Source organism: Saimiri boliviensis, chromosome 11 (assembly GCF_048565385.1).
Source record: "Saimiri boliviensis isolate mSaiBol1 chromosome 11, mSaiBol1.pri, whole genome shotgun sequence".
Lineage (NCBI taxonomy): Eukaryota > Metazoa > Chordata > Mammalia > Primates > Cebidae > Saimiri > Saimiri boliviensis.
In genome coordinates, this window is record NC_133459.1 from 41,915,460 (window position 1) to 41,932,717 (window position 17,258).

The 17,258-nt window shown below is 46.1% G+C and overlaps 1 protein-coding gene and 1 long non-coding RNA gene across 4 annotated transcripts in view; one reads left to right on the forward strand and one right to left on the reverse strand.

Moving 5' to 3' along the window:
• Positions 1-17,258, forward strand: part of CFAP57 (cilia and flagella associated protein 57) — a 79,885-nt gene that overhangs the window by 26,499 nt on the left and 36,128 nt on the right. For all 3 annotated transcript variants that reach the window (XM_039473798.2, XM_039473799.2, XM_074380665.1), the window contains exons 10-16: positions 1,879-2,091; positions 4,049-4,222; positions 9,211-9,372; positions 13,249-13,404; positions 15,187-15,280; positions 15,921-16,111; positions 16,893-17,066. In XM_039473798.2, the coding sequence (XP_039329732.1) occupies positions 1,879-2,091; positions 4,049-4,222; positions 9,211-9,372; positions 13,249-13,404; positions 15,187-15,280; positions 15,921-16,111; positions 16,893-17,066 (1,164 nt within the window). The remainder of the gene's footprint in view (positions 1-1,878; positions 2,092-4,048; positions 4,223-9,210; positions 9,373-13,248; positions 13,405-15,186; positions 15,281-15,920; positions 16,112-16,892; positions 17,067-17,258) is intronic.
• On the reverse strand, positions 1,899-16,897 carry LOC120365973 (uncharacterized). The gene is made up of 6 exons (XR_005580789.2): positions 16,780-16,897; positions 12,634-12,815; positions 10,112-12,003; positions 9,222-9,349; positions 4,038-4,171; positions 1,899-1,956 (listed from the first exon to the last, which is right to left on the reverse strand). It is a non-coding gene; the product is annotated as an uncharacterized LOC120365973 (long non-coding RNA).

The window sequence follows — 17,258 nt, forward strand, 5'->3', positions numbered from 1 at the left end:
TTTTTCACTGTCTCTTTCCCATGTTATCTCTGTCAAAATTCCACTGCTCTATATCATTTTGCTTACAGCCTAGAGTTATCAGCCTCCTCTTAATCACTTTCCACTAAGATCTCCATTGTTTTAGAAACTGTCCATAGGCATGGACTTTTCCATGTTCTATTCCAAATAAAGTCAGTCCCCTCAAGCAGAGCTCCCTGTCTTAGCATCTGACTTTCCCATGGGCAGAACCTTTGCCTCACTGCACCAGAGCTGATGCAGGGACCTGCTTTTCCAGGAGTAACATCCTCACTTCTGTCAGTGACACTTGAGATGTGTGTATGTGTGTGTGCGCATGCATGCGCCTGCCTGTGTGTAAGCCCCTGGTCTTTCTGGTTTGCCCTTCATGGCTTGGAACTTTCATCCTATGAGCAAACTGGGTCAGGAATAATTGGGGCACAGTTATTCTCAGTATGTTGAACTTGGAGTGGAGCTTCTTCCAACAAGTGAGGATGGGTGGTGGGGAAGAGAATCTGGGCTCTCTTGGCCACACCTGCTTGGAATAGAGCTTCTGCCACATGGGGCTAGGGTAAGAATAAGAAATCCCAGCAGTTTGCCTTTCTAGACTGAAACCATAGCCCAAGCTATGGGAAGGAGGAATCCCTGGCCTTGGTCACACCTGTCCAGAGTGCACAGCAGCGAAGTTTCTGGAGCTAAGGCCGTAACAGAGCAAGTCATGGCTCAAATGCTGCAGACTCTGTTCTTACCAGGATTGAGTAGATTTTCTTGAATAAATGTTTTTCTATTTGCTCTGTTCCCTGAGGACAATTTCTAAAGACATTTTATTTATTTTAGACAGGGTCTCACTCTGTCACTGAGGCCGGAGTGCATGGTACACTCACAGCTCACTGCCGCCTCAGCCTCTCCAGCTCAAACCATCTTCCTGCCTCAGGCACATGCCACCATGCCCAGCTTATTTTTATTTTTATAAAGACGGGGTCTCACTATGTTACCCAGGCTGTTCTCAAACTGCAGGGCTCAAGGGATCCTCCCACCTCAGCCTCCCAAAGTGTTGGAACTACAGGTATGAGCTGCTGCATTCAGCCTTCTAGAGACTTTAAATGAGTGTGTGTGTGTGTGTGTGTGTGTGTGTGTGTGTGTGTGTGTGTTTTATCATATTTACCATTTAAACTACATTGTCGGAGAGAAAGTCCAATTGAGGTCCTTACCCTTCCATTCCAGAAGTCCACTCTCTCTGGGCTATTTTTGAAGGTTCTGTGAACATATAATTATGTCAAAAACATTTTGAAAAAACAGCAATAATTGGTTGGTTCTAGCATTAAGAAACCTGTATGATTCAGTCTTTTTTTTTTTAAATGGAGTTTCGCTCTTGTTACCCAGGTTGGAGTGCAATGGCACGATCTCGGCTCACTGCAACCTCCGCCTCCTGGGTTGAAGCAATTCTCCTGTCTAAGCCTCCTGAGTAGCTGGGATTACAGGCACGCACCACCATGCCCAGCTAATTTTTTGTATTTTTAGTAGAGACGGGGTTTCACCATGTTGAAACAGGGTGGTCTCGATCTCTTGACCTCGTGATCCACCCTCCTCGGCCTCCCAAAGTGTTGGGATTATAGGCATGAGCCACTGCGCCCGGCCTGATTCAGTCTTTAATGTTCCTAAAGTGAAAAAGAAATGGGAGTGTTTCGTCTTCAGTAATTTACAAGCGCCGTAGAAAACAGAATGTTAGCATTCACAAGAAGCTACATTTTGTGCTGACAGAAGGTTCTACAGCAGGAAAGGACGTTCTGCTCCATCTAGGGGAGCACCTGAGGAGTCTGCACCCTTTTCCATGGTAGAGGGTGTGTGCGTACCCTCTTCAGTGCGTATCTTTATCTCCTGCAGATTCGCTCAGTTGTCTGGAATGCAGATGATAGCAAGCTGATTTCTGGTGGCACAGATGGTGCTGTGTATGAATGGAATCTGTCCACAGGAAAGAGAGAGACAGAATGCGTGCTCAAGTCTTGCAGCTACCACTGCGTTACTATCTCCCCCGATGCTAAAATTATCTTTGCTGTTGGAACAGACTACACCCTCAAGGAGATTGCAGATTCTTCGGTGAGTCTGCCCCCTCCCCGCCTCCGGGCTGCTGCATGGATCTGCAGGCACAGCCTCCCGTGTTTACAGCAGAAAGTACACACGAATCGAGAGCCTCCGCTTACAGGGCCCCTTCTTTCCAGGATAACGTCAGGCTCCTCGTTCCTTTTGGATTAGCTCAATTATCGTCACTTCCTGAATGTCCTGCCCAGTTTCCTTCCTGACTGGATGAAATTAGATTGTGTGGCTCTTTTTCATTTCCATTTTACTTGCTGTCTATGTTCCACCTTCCAGGCATGGAGCTCATGTCGTCTCTAAACTGCACTCTTACCCTTGGTCTGCACTTAATTTCCTGGGGGAAAAACCTAACTACAGCGTGCACTGAGTAACACCAGGGACGAACCACAGAGACTCTTAAGATTTTCATGCCAGGAGAGTATAATGCCAAATTTTCGCTGCACCTTTTCTGTTTAGATACACAGATACTTTCCATTGTGCCACAGTTGCCTACAGTATTCAGTATAGTCACGTGCTATTCAGTTGCAACCTAGGAGCGGTAGGCCCTGCCACGTAGCCTAGGTGTATAGCAGGCTGTCGCAGCTAGGTTTGTGTAAATACACTCTGATGTTTGCATGACAAAACAGCCTAACCATGTATCCCATATCAAGCAATGCAGGACTGTGCAGTCAGCTGCTGTCACCTAGCCTTGCCACTGTGTTCTTTTGAAATCCCCAAACTCTGAAACTGTACAGTCATGTTGGGCTCCAGATAGCGAAGGGAAGAGAGAGGAGCTTAGCAAGGATGCGTCACATAAACACGGCCTGTGCGCTCCTCCAGCTGGCTCCTCTGGCTTTTCCTGTGACTCGTGCCTGGGAAAGTGCATAGATACCACGGCAGCAAACCAGCCCAAGCAGGTCTCCCCGTGGTTGGAACACGGCTGGGAGTATGGTGACTCTCCTGTGTACCCCCAAGTATCCCAGTCCTCATTCAATAGCAGTTATCAGTTCTGTGCCAGAATAAAGCCCTTTTAGCCGGCACACTGCGTGGTACACAACGTTCAGTAAATGTGTGTGTAGCTGGGAGGGTGGAGGAGTGCGTGGATGAGCGACGGAATGAAGGGGTGCTCTGAGGGTACGGTAGTCCCCCTTATCCACAGTTTTAGTTACCTGTGGTCAGCCAAGGTCTAAAAACAGGCGAGCATCAAACAGTAAGATATTTTGAGAGAGAAACCTCATTCACATAGCTTTCATACAGTATTGTTGTAACTGTTCTATTTTATTAATAGCTATTATTCATCTCTTAACTGTGCCTAATTTATAAATTAAACCATATCGTAGTTATGTATGTACAGAAAAAAAAAAACGTATATATAGGGCTCTGTACTATCTGTGGTTTCAGGCATCCACTGGAGATCTCAGAACATATCCTTGAGGATAAAGGGAAACTAACGTATAGTTTTGTTTATGTAATAGGCATTAATAAATGCCTACTGAATACATTTGTGACCAATATCCCATTCTCATTTTGAAATGCACCCAAGCACAGCAGTCAAAGCAGAGACTGGAGCCCACCTAGGTACATGAGTTGAAGCAAGGCACTTGTCACACAGATGGCCCATCATCTGTAGACTAAGGGTAACAGTTACTGCCTCGGAGGGCTTTGTGAGGATTGAATGAGGTGCAACGTGGAGAAGGCACAGAACGGTGCTTGGCACAGAGTCAGTGCGATATGAGGTCTCTCTTTATCAGTATTACTCCTAACTCATGAAACTGGTTATTCACCAGCAACACAGCAACAATATCTAGTTTGTGCCTTTTCTGTGCTAGGCACTATTTCAGATGGCAAAAGGGATAGAAAAAGCATTTTTAAAGACAGGCCCCTAGGGATGCTGTTAGAGGAGAGGGAGGGAGAGAATGGCATTGGGGCCTGGGGGCCACAGTTCGGCCCCTCACACTGAGCAGAGCTACCTGTGTCCCAGATCCTTCGAGAGATACCAGCGTTCGACGTCATCTACACAGCCATTGCCATCTCGCATTCCGGACGCATGATGTTTGTGGGGACATCGGTGGGAACCATTCGTGCCATGAGGTACCCTCTGCCTCTGCAGAAGGAATTCAATGAGTACCAGGCCCATGCTGGTCCTGTCACCAAGGTGAGCAGGGCCCTGTCCCCAGGAACCCAGTCCCACACCTGCCTGTCACATGCCTGCCACATCCCTTCACTTCCCAATGGATGTCGTAGCTGCCATGAGTGTGGGCTGCGCTTGACCACAGCTGCCTCCTTCTCCAGAAAATGACCCCAGGCTGAAAGGTGCCGTAGCCCAAAAGATTAGCCCATACGCTCCCTGAGGGTACAAAAGGCCACCCCAGGGCAATACCATGAGCACACATTTGTAAATTGTCCTTCCACTCCCCCTTCTCATAAAGTCGTGTCTATGATAACAACAGTCAAAATGTGGAAGCAACCAAGTATCCATCGACAGAGGAATGGATAAGTAAAATATGGGATGTCTACACAATGGAACCGTATCCTGCCTAAAAAGGAAGGAAATTGTGCCACACGGATGAACTTTGATAATGTTATGCTAAATTAAACAAGGCCCACCACAAAAAGACAAGTACGGTGTGATTCCGCTTTTAGGAGCTAGTTAGAGCAGTCAGAATCACAAAGACGGAGCAGTGTTGGGAGGGGCCGTGAGGAGGAAGGAACGGGGAATGGTCATTTCGTAGGTATAGAGTTTGGGTTTTACAAGACAACAGGATTATGAGGGTGGTTGGTGGTGATGGTTGCACAACATTACAGATGCATTTAATAACACTGAGCTGTCCACTTGAAAATGGTTAAGATGGCAAATTTTACAGAATGTGTATTTTACCACGATCTTAAAAATGAAATAAAAAAGAATGATCTTGCATGAGAAATGGTCGCCAAGAAATCATAGCCAATAGTAAATTAAAGGTTATTCATAGTCTGAGAAAAAGTAGCGTCTGTACCTACACTGACCGCGGAGAAACAGGCGCTGGGAGAGTATGTGGCTCCTCTTCCTTACTCCCTCTCTCCACAGGTTGAATGACATAGCACCTGAGGTTTTTAATTATGTCCCAAACTCTAGTGGCTTACCTACAACACTAGCAGGATTAAGAAAAGATTTTCCTTTATGAAACAGAACATTCCTGTTTCAAGCCTGGGCCTTGGGTCCAGAGGAAATTCCTACAACATATTCCCCCTCTTCCCTTCAGCTCTACCAAGTTTTGTGGATGAGGTATTTATTTTTCTGATTATAAAAGCAATGCATATTTATTTTAGAAATAAAAATCCTCATAATAGCATCATCATTATTTTGATGCATTTCCTTCTACATTTCCATGTGGGTGTGTTTTAAACAAAATGAAGATCTTACTGTGAGGCCACTCTCGTGACCTGCTTTTTTTTAACTTCACGCTACTGTAAAGGGTTTGTCCATACAATAAAATATTCCTCAAAAGCGTGATTTTAGTACCCATACAAATATCCTATCATATGGTGGACTGTAACTTACTAACTCTTACCTTGCTATTAGATATTTAAATTATCTTATGATCTGCAATGAATAGCCCAGTTTACACATTTATATGCACCTCTCTGATTCTTTCCTAAGACTAAATTCCTAGAGAGGGAAAGAATTCCTCAATGCAAGAGTATTACCATTTTCAAGATTCTGGACACATATTGCTGATTGTAAGAAGGCATTTTTCGTAGTTAACTCTTTTAACTTGTTATGCTGAAATACTTACAGATATCAGAGGAAATTTTAAAGATGATACAGAGGTCCTATGTATCCTTCACTCAGTTTCCCTCAATAAATACATCTTACCAAACTGTAGCAAAATATCAAACCAGAAAATTGACACTAGTACACTGTGTATATCTAGTTCTGTGTTATTTCTCACATGCATTGTTTGTGTAACCACCACTAAAATCACAATATAGAGCCATTCTGTCACCGCAAAGATCTCCATGCTACCCTTTATAGGGTACAGTGGCTCACGCCTGTAAAGCCAGCACTTGGGGAGACCAATGCAGACAGATCACTTGAGGTCAGGAGTTTGAGACTAGCCTGGCCAACATAGTGAAACCCCCATCTCTACTAAAAATACAAAAATTAGCCGGCCGTGGTGCTGCACTCCTGTAATCCCAGCTACTTGAGAAGCTGAGGCAAGAGAATTGCTTGAACCTGAGAGGCAGAGGTTGCAGTGAGCTGGGAGATTGGGCCACGGCTCTCCAGCCTGGGCAACACAGTGAGACTCTACCTCAAAAACAAACAAAAAAAAACAACGAAAAGTTATTTCTTCTATTTAATGTTTGTACCTGTTAACCAGTCTCTCTTTATCACCCCACTCACCCATACACTCACCCCTGGGATCTGTCATGCCACTCTCTACCTCCATGAGGGAAACACTTTTTAGCTCCCACATATGAATGAGAATATACGATATTTTTTTCTGTACCTAATTTATTTCACATAACTTCTGGATGGAAGTTCCATCCACGTTGCCGCAAAAACATGATTTCATTCATTTTTGTGGCCAAATAGTATTTCAGTGGGTACATACACCACATTTTCTTGATTCATTCATCCATTGATGGACATTTTGGTTGATTCCATAACTTTACTATTGTCAATAGTGGTACAATAAATATGGGGAGAATTCAAGCAATTCTCCTGCCTTGGCCTTTTAAGTAGCTGGGATTACAGGCATGCACCACCATGCCTGGCTAATTTTTGTGTTTTCAGTAGAGACGGGGGTTTCACCATGTTGGCCACGCTGATGTCGAACTCCTGACCTCAAGTGATCTGTCTGCTTTGGCCTCCCAAAGTGTTGGGATTACAGGCGTGAGCCACTGTGCCAGGTTGAAGAAGAAATGAGTTCTAATGTATCCTTTCGATATACTGATTTCCTTTCCTTTAGATATATACCCAGTAATGAGATTGCAGGATTGTATGGTAGTTCTGTTTTTAGTTTTGTTGAGAAGTCTACATACTGTTTTCCATAATGGTTGTACTAATTTACCTTCCCACCAACAGTGTACAAGAGCTCTCTTCTCCACGTTCTCGCCATAATCTGTTAGTTGTCTTTTTAATAATATCTATTCTAACTGGGGTAAAATGGTATCTTATTGTGGTTTTGATTTGCATTTCCCTGATGATTAGTGATGTTGAGCATTTTTTCATATACCTGTTGGCCATTTGTATGTATTCTTTTGAGAAATGTCTATTTGTCCTTAGCCCACTTTTTTTTTTTTTTTTTTGAGAGAGTTTCGCTCTTGTCTCCCAGGCTGGAGAGTGCAATGGCACCATCTCGGCTCACTGCAACCTCTGCCTCCTGGGTTCAAGCAATTCTCCTGCCTCAGCCTCCCAAGTAGCTGGGATACAGGTACCCGCCACCACGCCTAGCTAATTTTGTATTTTAGAAGAGATGGAGTTTCGCCATGTTGACCAGGCTGGTCTCAAACTCCTGACCTCAGGTGATCTACCCACCTCGGCCTCCCCAGGTGCTGGGATTACAGGCAATGAGCCACTGCACTAGGCCCCTTAGCCCACCTTTTAATGAGATCTTTAGGATTGTTTGTCTGTTTAATGTTGAGTTGTTTGAGTTCTTTGTGTATTCTGGACATTGGTCTTTTGTCAGAGTAATAGTTTGCAAATATTTTCTCCCATTGGACAAGTTGTCTCTTCACTCTGTTAATTGCTTCCTTTGCTGTGGAGAAGCTTTTTAGCTTAATGTCCTGAATGTGGCTTTTTCCATTAAGCTTAATCCCCTTCAAATCCATCCGAGTTGTGTTGTGTATCAAAAATAGTTTATCTCCTTTTATTGCTGAATAGTATTTCATGAAAAACAAATCACAGCTTGGTTAGCCATTCACCTATTGTAGGATATGTTTAATATTTTCCAGTTTTCAGCTATTATAATTAAAGCTGCTGTGACCTACCATGTACAGGCTTTTGTGTGGAAATAAATTTTCATTTCTCTGGGATAAATGCCCAGGAGTATAACTGCTGAATCATACAGTAAGTATATATTCCGTGTTTTAATTTATTTATTTTTTATTTTATTTTATTTATTTTTTTTTTTGAGACAGAGTTTCACTCTTGTTACCCAGGCTGGAGTGCAATGGCGCGATCTCGGCTCACCGCAACCTCCGCCTCCTGGGTTCAGGCAATTCTCCTGCCTCAGCCTCCTGAGTAGCTGGGATTACAGGCACGTGCCACCATGCCCAGCTAATTTTTTTGTATTTTTAGTAGAGACGGGGTTTCACCATGTTGACCCAGGATGGTCTTGATCTCTTGACCTCATGATCCACCCGCCTCAGCCTCCCAAAGTGCTGGGATTACAGGCTTGAGCCACCGCGCCCGGCCTCCGTGTTTTTATTTTTTAAACTGCCAAGCTATTTTCCAGAGTGGCTGTACCATTTTACGTTCCCACCAAGAATGCCTGAGACCCAGTTTCTCTGCATCATTACCAGCACCTGGTGTTGTCATTTTTTTATTTTAGCTGTTCTAATGGGTGTGTAGTGATATCTCATCATGGTCCTAATTTTGTGTTTTCCTAAATGGCTAATACTGTGGAACATCTCTTCATGTGCTTACCTGCCATCTGTGTATTTTCCATATCTTTTGTCTACTTTCTGATTGGACTGTTTCGCTTTTTTACTGTTGAGTTTTGAGAGTTTCTTATACACTCTAGGTCAGGCATCCCCAAACTACGGCCCGCGGGCCACATGCGGCCCCCTGAGGCCATTTATCCGGCCCCCCGCCGCACTTCAGGAAGGGGCACCTCTTTCACTGGTGATCAGTGAGAGGAGCACAGTATGTGGTGGCCCTCCAACGGTCTGAGGGACAGTGAACTGGCCCCCTGTGTAAAAAGTTTGGGGACGCCTGCTCTAGATAATAGCTGACTCTTCATATTCCAAATCCGCAGGGAACATAGACATAATCTTGCTTCTTCTGTTCATTAGCAGATGGCTGTGAAGGCTCCTGTCTCATTCTCCCTGTGAGGCTGTGCCCAGGATTGCATGGGGCGAAGCCTCGCATGGCAGCTGGCTCAGCCCTGGTCATCTGTGGCCTCGAAAGCTTCCTTGCCATGACCTTTTTCTCTTCAGATGTTGCTTACCTTTGATGATCAATTCCTGCTGACCACGGCTGAGGACGGCTGCCTGTTCACCTGGAAGGTCTTTGATAAGGATGGCCGGGGAATCAAGCGAGAGAGGGAGGTGGGCTTTGCCGAAGAGGTGCTTGTGACTAAAACAGACATGGAAGAAAAGGTAAGAATTGGATCCAGTGAAGAGGGGCATGGAATGCCTTACCAGTCTACATTCAGACGGGGGTCCAGCACCTGGACCCTCTGCAGTCTGGCTACACCCTGTGCCCAGTGCAGCCCCCACAGCTCCCTGCACACCCTCTGTCCGCACAACCAAGCTGTCCTCCTCACTGCCACTGGCCACCCTGCTCTGCCTGTCTTCCTGCCTTGTGATCATCTTGCCTTACTCTGTGCTTAGCTTTTATTCTGTGATCTGGTTTTCCTCTTCCTACTCTTTGAAACCAAGAGCAGTGAAACATCCAGTTCTCTTATATGACCAACAGTTTCTAGCACATGCTGGGCACATGGAAGGCAATCAATAAATACCTAGAGAAGCAAAGGATGTTGTCATTTAAATCTCACAACATCTCTATGAAGAAGATACTGTCATTCTGCACGTTTCAAAAAAACAAGTTAGGAGAGTTTGAGGGACGTGTCCAAAGTCAGTGTGCTGATAAGTACTAGGACCGGAGTTCTAATCCAGATTTAATCTAGAGCTCCCTCCCTTAATCGCTATACAAAAGGGACATCCCTTCCTTCCAGTTGATGCAGTAAACATTCCGTAAAGGTGCATTTTGCCCTCTGTGCTGCGCTCCCTAAGGGAGAAGCTGAATGGATGATAAACACACAGCTCATGGAGGATCGCACAGCTACACAGCCATTGCTGTTCATCCAAAATCTAAGTGTGTTTATTGAATACCTACCGTTTGCCAGGCACTGGGCATACATGTCTGTCTGTCGCAGGCATGGGCCCCGCGACATGACCAGGAAGCTCACAGTCAAGTGAGGGATAGAAACAGGCAAAGGCACGGAGCAACAATTGCAGGGTGACAAGTCCCTGGCATTTGCTGGAGATCCCTTCTAGAGCTCCCTAGAATTTTCTGCAGGAAAAGCAAAGAGGGAGAAGAGGATGAGGGAGGGCCCATGAGAGTCGGGGCCTGACCTGCTGCAGAAGGAGCCCTTCTTCCTCTCTCTTATCTTTTCTGTTCTTCCCAGAGGGTCGGGGAAGAGACCAAATAGGAAACAGCAGGCTGAAGCAAAGGCCTGAAGGTGCCCAAACTGACTTCTGAGCGCAGCCCCACATGGACCTGACGGTACTGCTGCCAGGCTGGAGATGACTCGCACTTGTACCGCTCACTTCTTGAAGCTCCCTTCTGTCTTACCATCCATGTGACCACACTCTGTCCCTGTAAACCTTTCGGACTCTTCCTCCCCACTCCTGTGCTGGCTCCTCCTTCACCTGTCCCTTAAAAAACATGTTCCCAGAATTCCCAGCTCAGGCCATGATTTACTCACTTATTATTCATGCCTTGCCTAGGATTTACAGAGGAGTCTGCTACGTACCTGACACTATACTAAGGTCTGGGATTACAGAGATAAAAGACATAGAGCATCCTTTAGCTTATAGCCTGGGAGGAGGGCAGATTATCATGAAAAAGGGAATTAAGCATGCAGTGGGATTAAGTGTCATGAAAGAACAATGCTGTGGGAGCCCAGGGGAAGGAACTTGGCTCAGGCCAGGTGGTGCCAGAGGACATGAGCCTTGCTCGCAGCCTTCCAGAACAAATGGACAAGGGCCACTGAGTGATAAGCAATGAGTGTGTACAGAGGGATGAGGGAGTGGTGGTTTGCAAAGCTGCTCCTAGTTAGGGTGTGCCAGAGAGAAGGGCTGAAGACAAAGCTGGAGAGAAACAGATAGGTCGGGGGGCCTTTTACACCATACATTAGGCTGAAGATTGTTCATAAGGACCGCTTATAGATTTAAGCTGGGAAATAACTTCACATGATTCACATCTGGAGAGATTACTCTGCAGCAACGTGGAGAATAGGTGAAGGAAGGACCCTGAACGAGGAGCTCAAACACAGCATGTCAAAGGTCAGGTCATCCCTGTGAATAAATTATCCCACTAGCCAGGGCAGACCCCTGGGGTCATTGGTAAGTCTTCATTCAGTGCTGACCAGCTTGCTAGTCTTATTCTAGCTTCTGTGGATAAAGCAGTGAAGCAAGACAGGCCAAGCCCCACCCTCAGGTACTGGCCCTTCTACCTGGGAGACAGCTTTCATCCGTGATCCTTACCTCTCCACCCACACCCAATCAGGCACCACTCTCTCTAAACGCAACCTCTCCATTCCTCTCCAGTCCCCTCCCTACCTCACTCCAAACCCTCAATCTCTCACCTGGTCTGTGCCGTTCCCCCCGCCCACCCCGGCGACTCACCATCCTGCCTTTGGTCCTTTAATCTAATCCGTGCTGCATACCGGCATTGGGGAGGTCTTTATAACCCCAAAGTCAGCCGGATCGGGTTCAATGAGGACTTTTGAAGCCCTCTAGGATAAAATCCAAACTTCCTAGCATGGCCTGCCGGGCCCTTGATGGTCTGACGCAGTCTTGGCTGCCTCCTCCTGTGCCTCTCACCTGTACCATATCACATACCCTGGCCGGGCATTCGTGCTCCCACCTCTCTGACTCTGCACGTGCAATTTGTGCTTATCCTTCATCTCAGTACTTCCTGTGCGCCACATCCACAGTAGTCTGCTGGCCAGGAATGCAGAAATGTGCGTAATCCATTCCTTGATGTCAGGTCGTTCGCAGGTGCTAGAGGAGACAGAGCAGAAATGATGAGATAGGGATGCAAGGGGTGTCCCCATAAATAAGCAAGAAGAAAACACTGCATTCTGACCACTCTGTCATCAACAGTAGCTTTTTTAGGAAAGGAAGGATGTGTGTATTACAGTATTTTTAGAAAACTTTGGCATCAGTGAGTATGTTGGGAGAAGACACTAGGCCAGGCACAGTGGCTCAAGCCTCTGATCCCAGCACTTTGGGAGGCTGAGGTAAGAGGATCACTTGAGCCCAGGAGTTTGAGACCAGCCTGGGCAACATCGTGAGACCCCCCCCAATCTTTACAAAAAATATAAAAATTAGCCGTGTGTGGTGGGGCATGCCTGTAGTCCCAGGTAGTTGGCAGGCTGAGGTGAGAGGATCACTTGTGCCCAGGAGGTCGAGGCTATAGTGAGCCGTGATCATACCACCGCACTCCAGCCTGGGTGACAGAGTGAAACTCTGTCTCAAAAAAAGAAAGGAAAAAAGTAACACTAAGAAGACACTAGGCATAAAAACCAGCAAGACAGAGAGTTAGGACATAAAGTAATAAAAGTGAGTCTAAGAAGACATCAGGAGGAACAGATTAGCAGTACTGAGAACTACCCAGCTTTGGGCACTTACCACTATTTAGAATAATGGGTTTATCTGGCTGCCTTGGTAGACTCTTAAGTTCCATGGGGACAGAAGTCATTCTTCAGTAAATGTCTTCTGAGCTCCTACTCTGTGTTAGACACTGTTCCAGTGCTTGGGTTATATCAGCAAATAAACCCTACAAAGACTCTGGCCAATGTGGAGCTTAAGTTCTAATGGAGAAAGAAGAATAAAAACAATAAACACAATAATCAGTAAATTATAGAAAGTGCAGGATCTAAGGAAATAATAAGTAGAGCAGAGTAAGAGAGGTGATGGGTCCTGGGAATGGGAAGGGGTTGCAGAATTAAACAGAGTGGTCCAAGTCAGCCTCGTCAGGCAGGAGACATTTAAGCCGACTTGAAAGAGATGAGTGCATTACTAACACAACGTATAAGGATATTTGTGGATAGAGGAGGAAGGAAGCTCATCTCTCTCCTTGTTTTTAGCCAGGGTATCGCCTGGGGAAAAGATGACAAGTTCTAGTTGAGACACATTGAGTTTGAAGCTAGGCAGAGCTGCAGGTCTCACATCAAGGCCACCGGTTTAAATATTCTGATTCACCCTCACTGTCAGTGTTCTTGATTCTCTGTCCTTCTCCCAAAGGCACAGGTTATGTTGGAGCTAAAGACTCGTGTGGAGGAATTAAAAATGGAGAATGAGTATCAACTCCGACTCAAGGACATGAACTATTCTGAGAAGATTAAGGAGCTAACAGACAAGTTCCTCCAGGAAATGGAGTCCTTGAAAACAAAAAACCAGGTCTGTTTAAGAGACCGAGCAACAACTACAAATAACCAGAAATTTCCACTTTCAAGACAGGACTGGCATACGCTGTCCAAGCTATGCTCAAACAGTAAGATAGATGAAAATGTCCAGTTTTAAAGCATAGTTGATGATGTCAGAAATGCTTATAACTGGCCAGGCACTGTGGCTGATGCCTGTAATTCCAGCACTCTGGGAGGCAGAGGCAGGTGAATCACTTGAAGTCAGGAGTTCAAAACCAGCCTGGCCAACATGGTGAATCCCCATCTCTAGCTAGGCATGGTGGTGCACGCCCATGGTCCCAGCTACTCGGGAGGCTGAGGCACGAGAATCGGTTGAACTGAGGAGGCAGAGGTTGCAGTGAGCTAAGATCGCTCCATAGCACTCCAGCCTGGGTGACAGAGACTCCATTTCAATAAATAAATGAATAAAAATGCTTGCAACCAACTGCTAAGTGAAAAAAAGCAGAATATAAACCTTTATGGTGAATGGAATTAACTGGCATTAATGGCATGAAAAGATTAATTTATCTGATCTATAGTAGTAAAAAACGTATAGAAAATAGATAACAGTATAATTATCTCTGGAAGTTGGGATTATAGATAATTTAAATTTTCTTTTTTTTTATACTTTTTGTAATTTCTAACTTCTCTAGGAGAAACTTATTTAAAAACAAAATGAAAAGATAAGAAAAACAAAGCAAAACCATAAGAATATCAAAGCATAGATGGAGAATAACTAGCAGAATACTGATTTATAGTCAGGAAGTTAAATAAAATTAGTCTACATGGCCTTACGTAGTTAGATTTGGTTCAGGACTTTCCCAGATTCTTTTGTTCTACACAAATCTGGACTCCTATCTAAAAATCCCCGCTGGGCAAGGTGGCTCACCCCTATAATCCTAACACTTTAGAATGCTTAGGCAGGAGGATCACTTGCATCTGAGAGCTTGATGCCAGCATGGGCAACATAGTGAGACCCTGCCTTTAGGTAAAATGAGTCTGCCATGGTGGCGTATGCCTGTAGTTCCAGCTACTTGGGATGCCGGGATGGCAAGATCACTTGAGCCTGGGAGGTGGAGGCTGCAGTGAGTCATGATCTCACCACTGCACTCCAGCCTGGGTGACAGAGTGAGGCCCCATCCCCCACACCCTAAAAAAAAAAAAATCCCAATTATGTGCTTGAGGGATATTTGTTTCTTTAATGTCTATGGGTCAGAAAGTTTGGCTTAAAAAACAAACCTTGGCTATTAATTGTATTAATTAATTCATATTGTAATTTTATTCATCTAGGCAACAGACATTTATTTGGTGCTCTATATAAGCCAAGCACATTAGGTCCTGATGATGGTACCCCACCCCCAGCTCTCCCACACCAAGCCCGAAAGCTTTCCTGCTTAAAGCAAACACTTCCCCAGAAGCTTACACTTGAGCACACCCATGGATTTCCTTGACAGCAGTGTGCCGGCAATGGAGGATTCCAGTGAATCCCTACTTTTTCACCCAGAAGTCCTTTTGACATGTGTCCAAAACTGAAATCACTGACAAACCCGTTTGGTAGCAAGAATAGAAATAGGAGAAGTATAGAGCTTTCAGAGCAGAATATAACACAAATAAAAAGTGATCATGTGGTTGTTGCTTCCCGGTACAGTACTTGATACAAAACGAGGGCTTGGGAAATGTTTGTGAGTGAAGGAGGGGGCTACTTATAAAATCAGTTCTCGCCCTAGGAGTGCTTTCCGCAGATGTGTGTAAATGAGGAAATGTGACTCCGTTTTAGGTCTTAAGAACAGAAAAAGAGAAGCAGGATGTCTCTCACCATGAGCACATAGAAGAGCTCCTAGACAAGCAGAGCCGGGAACTGCAAGACCTGGGTGAGCTCAGAAGTAGAGGCCTTGTTGGTTAGGGTTGGGAAGAGTCAGGTTCTGGGAAAGCACTTGAGAGTCCTCCAGACACAAGTAGAAGTCTCGGGGAATACGGCTTTGTCTAAAGAGAGGCTATATGCATCCCCTGGAACTCACCATGGTTTTTACTTCTGTGATTTTACTCATTCACTAAACACACACTCATGGCAGGGAAGTAAGAGACAAGGAGAAGTTCAAGTTTGGAAGCTGACAGTCTTGCCTTGGGTCCCAGGCTCACCACATACTCACCAGGTATTCTAGGGAGTCGCCTAACCTTACCGAGCCTCGCTTTACTCTTCTATAAAGTGGGGGTCCTAATACCTGTTTTTCACACTCAGGATATTCTTCTTGGCCCTGAGTCCCCAGATACCCCTCTAGGCTTTCCTAGAAACTTTTCTTCCCGGAGCAGGCAGGGAAGAGTTTGGCTGCCTGGTGAGATGATGGGACAAGCAGGTGGTGGCGAGGAAGCCAGGCAGGCATTTGAATCTTGGCTCTGGAGGCAGCTGCTCCAGCTGGTGCTGGAAGGGATGGGAAAGTGCCCAAGCCTCCCGGGTGTCCCTGAAGAGGGTGCTGCTCTCCAACCTTAAATACCTTCCTTGTTTCTCTCCAGAAAGTTGCAACAACCAAAAGTTGCTTCTAGAATATGAGAAGTACCAGGAGCTACAGCTCAAGTCCCAGAGGATGCAGGAAGAGTATGAAAAACAGCTCCGGGATAACGATGAGACCAAGAGCCAGGCCCTGGAGGAGCTGACTGAGTTTTACGAGGCCAAACTGCAGGAGAAAACCACCCTTCTAGAAGAGGTACTCACAGGAAGCCACGCTGTGCCTCCCTTTCACAGAGAAAGGCCACCCATTCCTTCAGATCGTCACTGCATAGCCACTGTACACTGCATGCCAGGATGTGTTGTACACTGGGAATTCAACAGTGGCCACAACCGACAAGGTTTCTACCCTCAAGGAACTTATATCTAATGGGAGAGACAGCCAAATAAATAAACATTAGGACTGTCACAAGTTCTGTAGAGAATATGGGAAGCCTGGGTGTCCAGTAAACAAGACCAAAGGAGATCAGGGGTGGGGTGTTGGTAAGATCAGAGTTGTAAGGTCAGGAGTTCGAGACCAGCCTGACCAACATGGAGAAACCCCGTCTCTACTAAAAATACAAAATTAGCTGGGCATGGTGGCGCATGCCTGTAATCCCAGCTACGCCAGAGGCTGAGGCAGGAGAATCGCTTGAACCTGGGAGGCGGAGGTTGTGGTGAGCCAAGATCACACCACCGCACTCCAGCCTGGGCAGCAAGAGCAAAACTCCATCTCAAAAAAAAAAAGATTGAGTTTGAAGTGGTGGAGCATGAGGCCCGATTTGGTAGGAAAAGAGGGGAGGCTGGAAGATAGAAGGACAGACAGGAAGAAGGTGGACAGGTCAAGGGCCCCATGGCCCTGGTCTCCATTTCTGGAATGCCACTCACCTCCCATTCCCTGGGACAGGTCCCCATGCTCATCTCAACTCAAGCCCCGCTGGCACGAAGGTGCGTGAGTCCCTTCTCCCCTGACCACACATCCGCTCTCTCCTCCGAGCCAGGCACAGGAAGATGTCAGGCAGCAGCTGCGGGAGTTTGAAGAAACCAAGAAGCAGATTGAAGAAGATGAAGACCGGGAAATCCAAGATATCAAAACCAAGTATGAGAAAAAGCTTCGGGATGAAAAGGAATCAAACCTGCGGCTCAAGGGAGAAACAGGCATCATGAGGAAGAAGGTATCGGGCTGTCCTCGGAGAGCTGGGATGGGTGAAGGTGTTGCGGGGGAAGCCAGGGTGGGTGGACTGACCGCCCTGGGGGGCCTGGCCAGGTCCTGCCTGTCCTCGTTTCCAGCCAGCAGGCTGAGAGAAGAGCCCCAGCCAGTGCACCTCCAAGCAGATGGACCCTCCCCACCCCATCCCCGGAAAGGC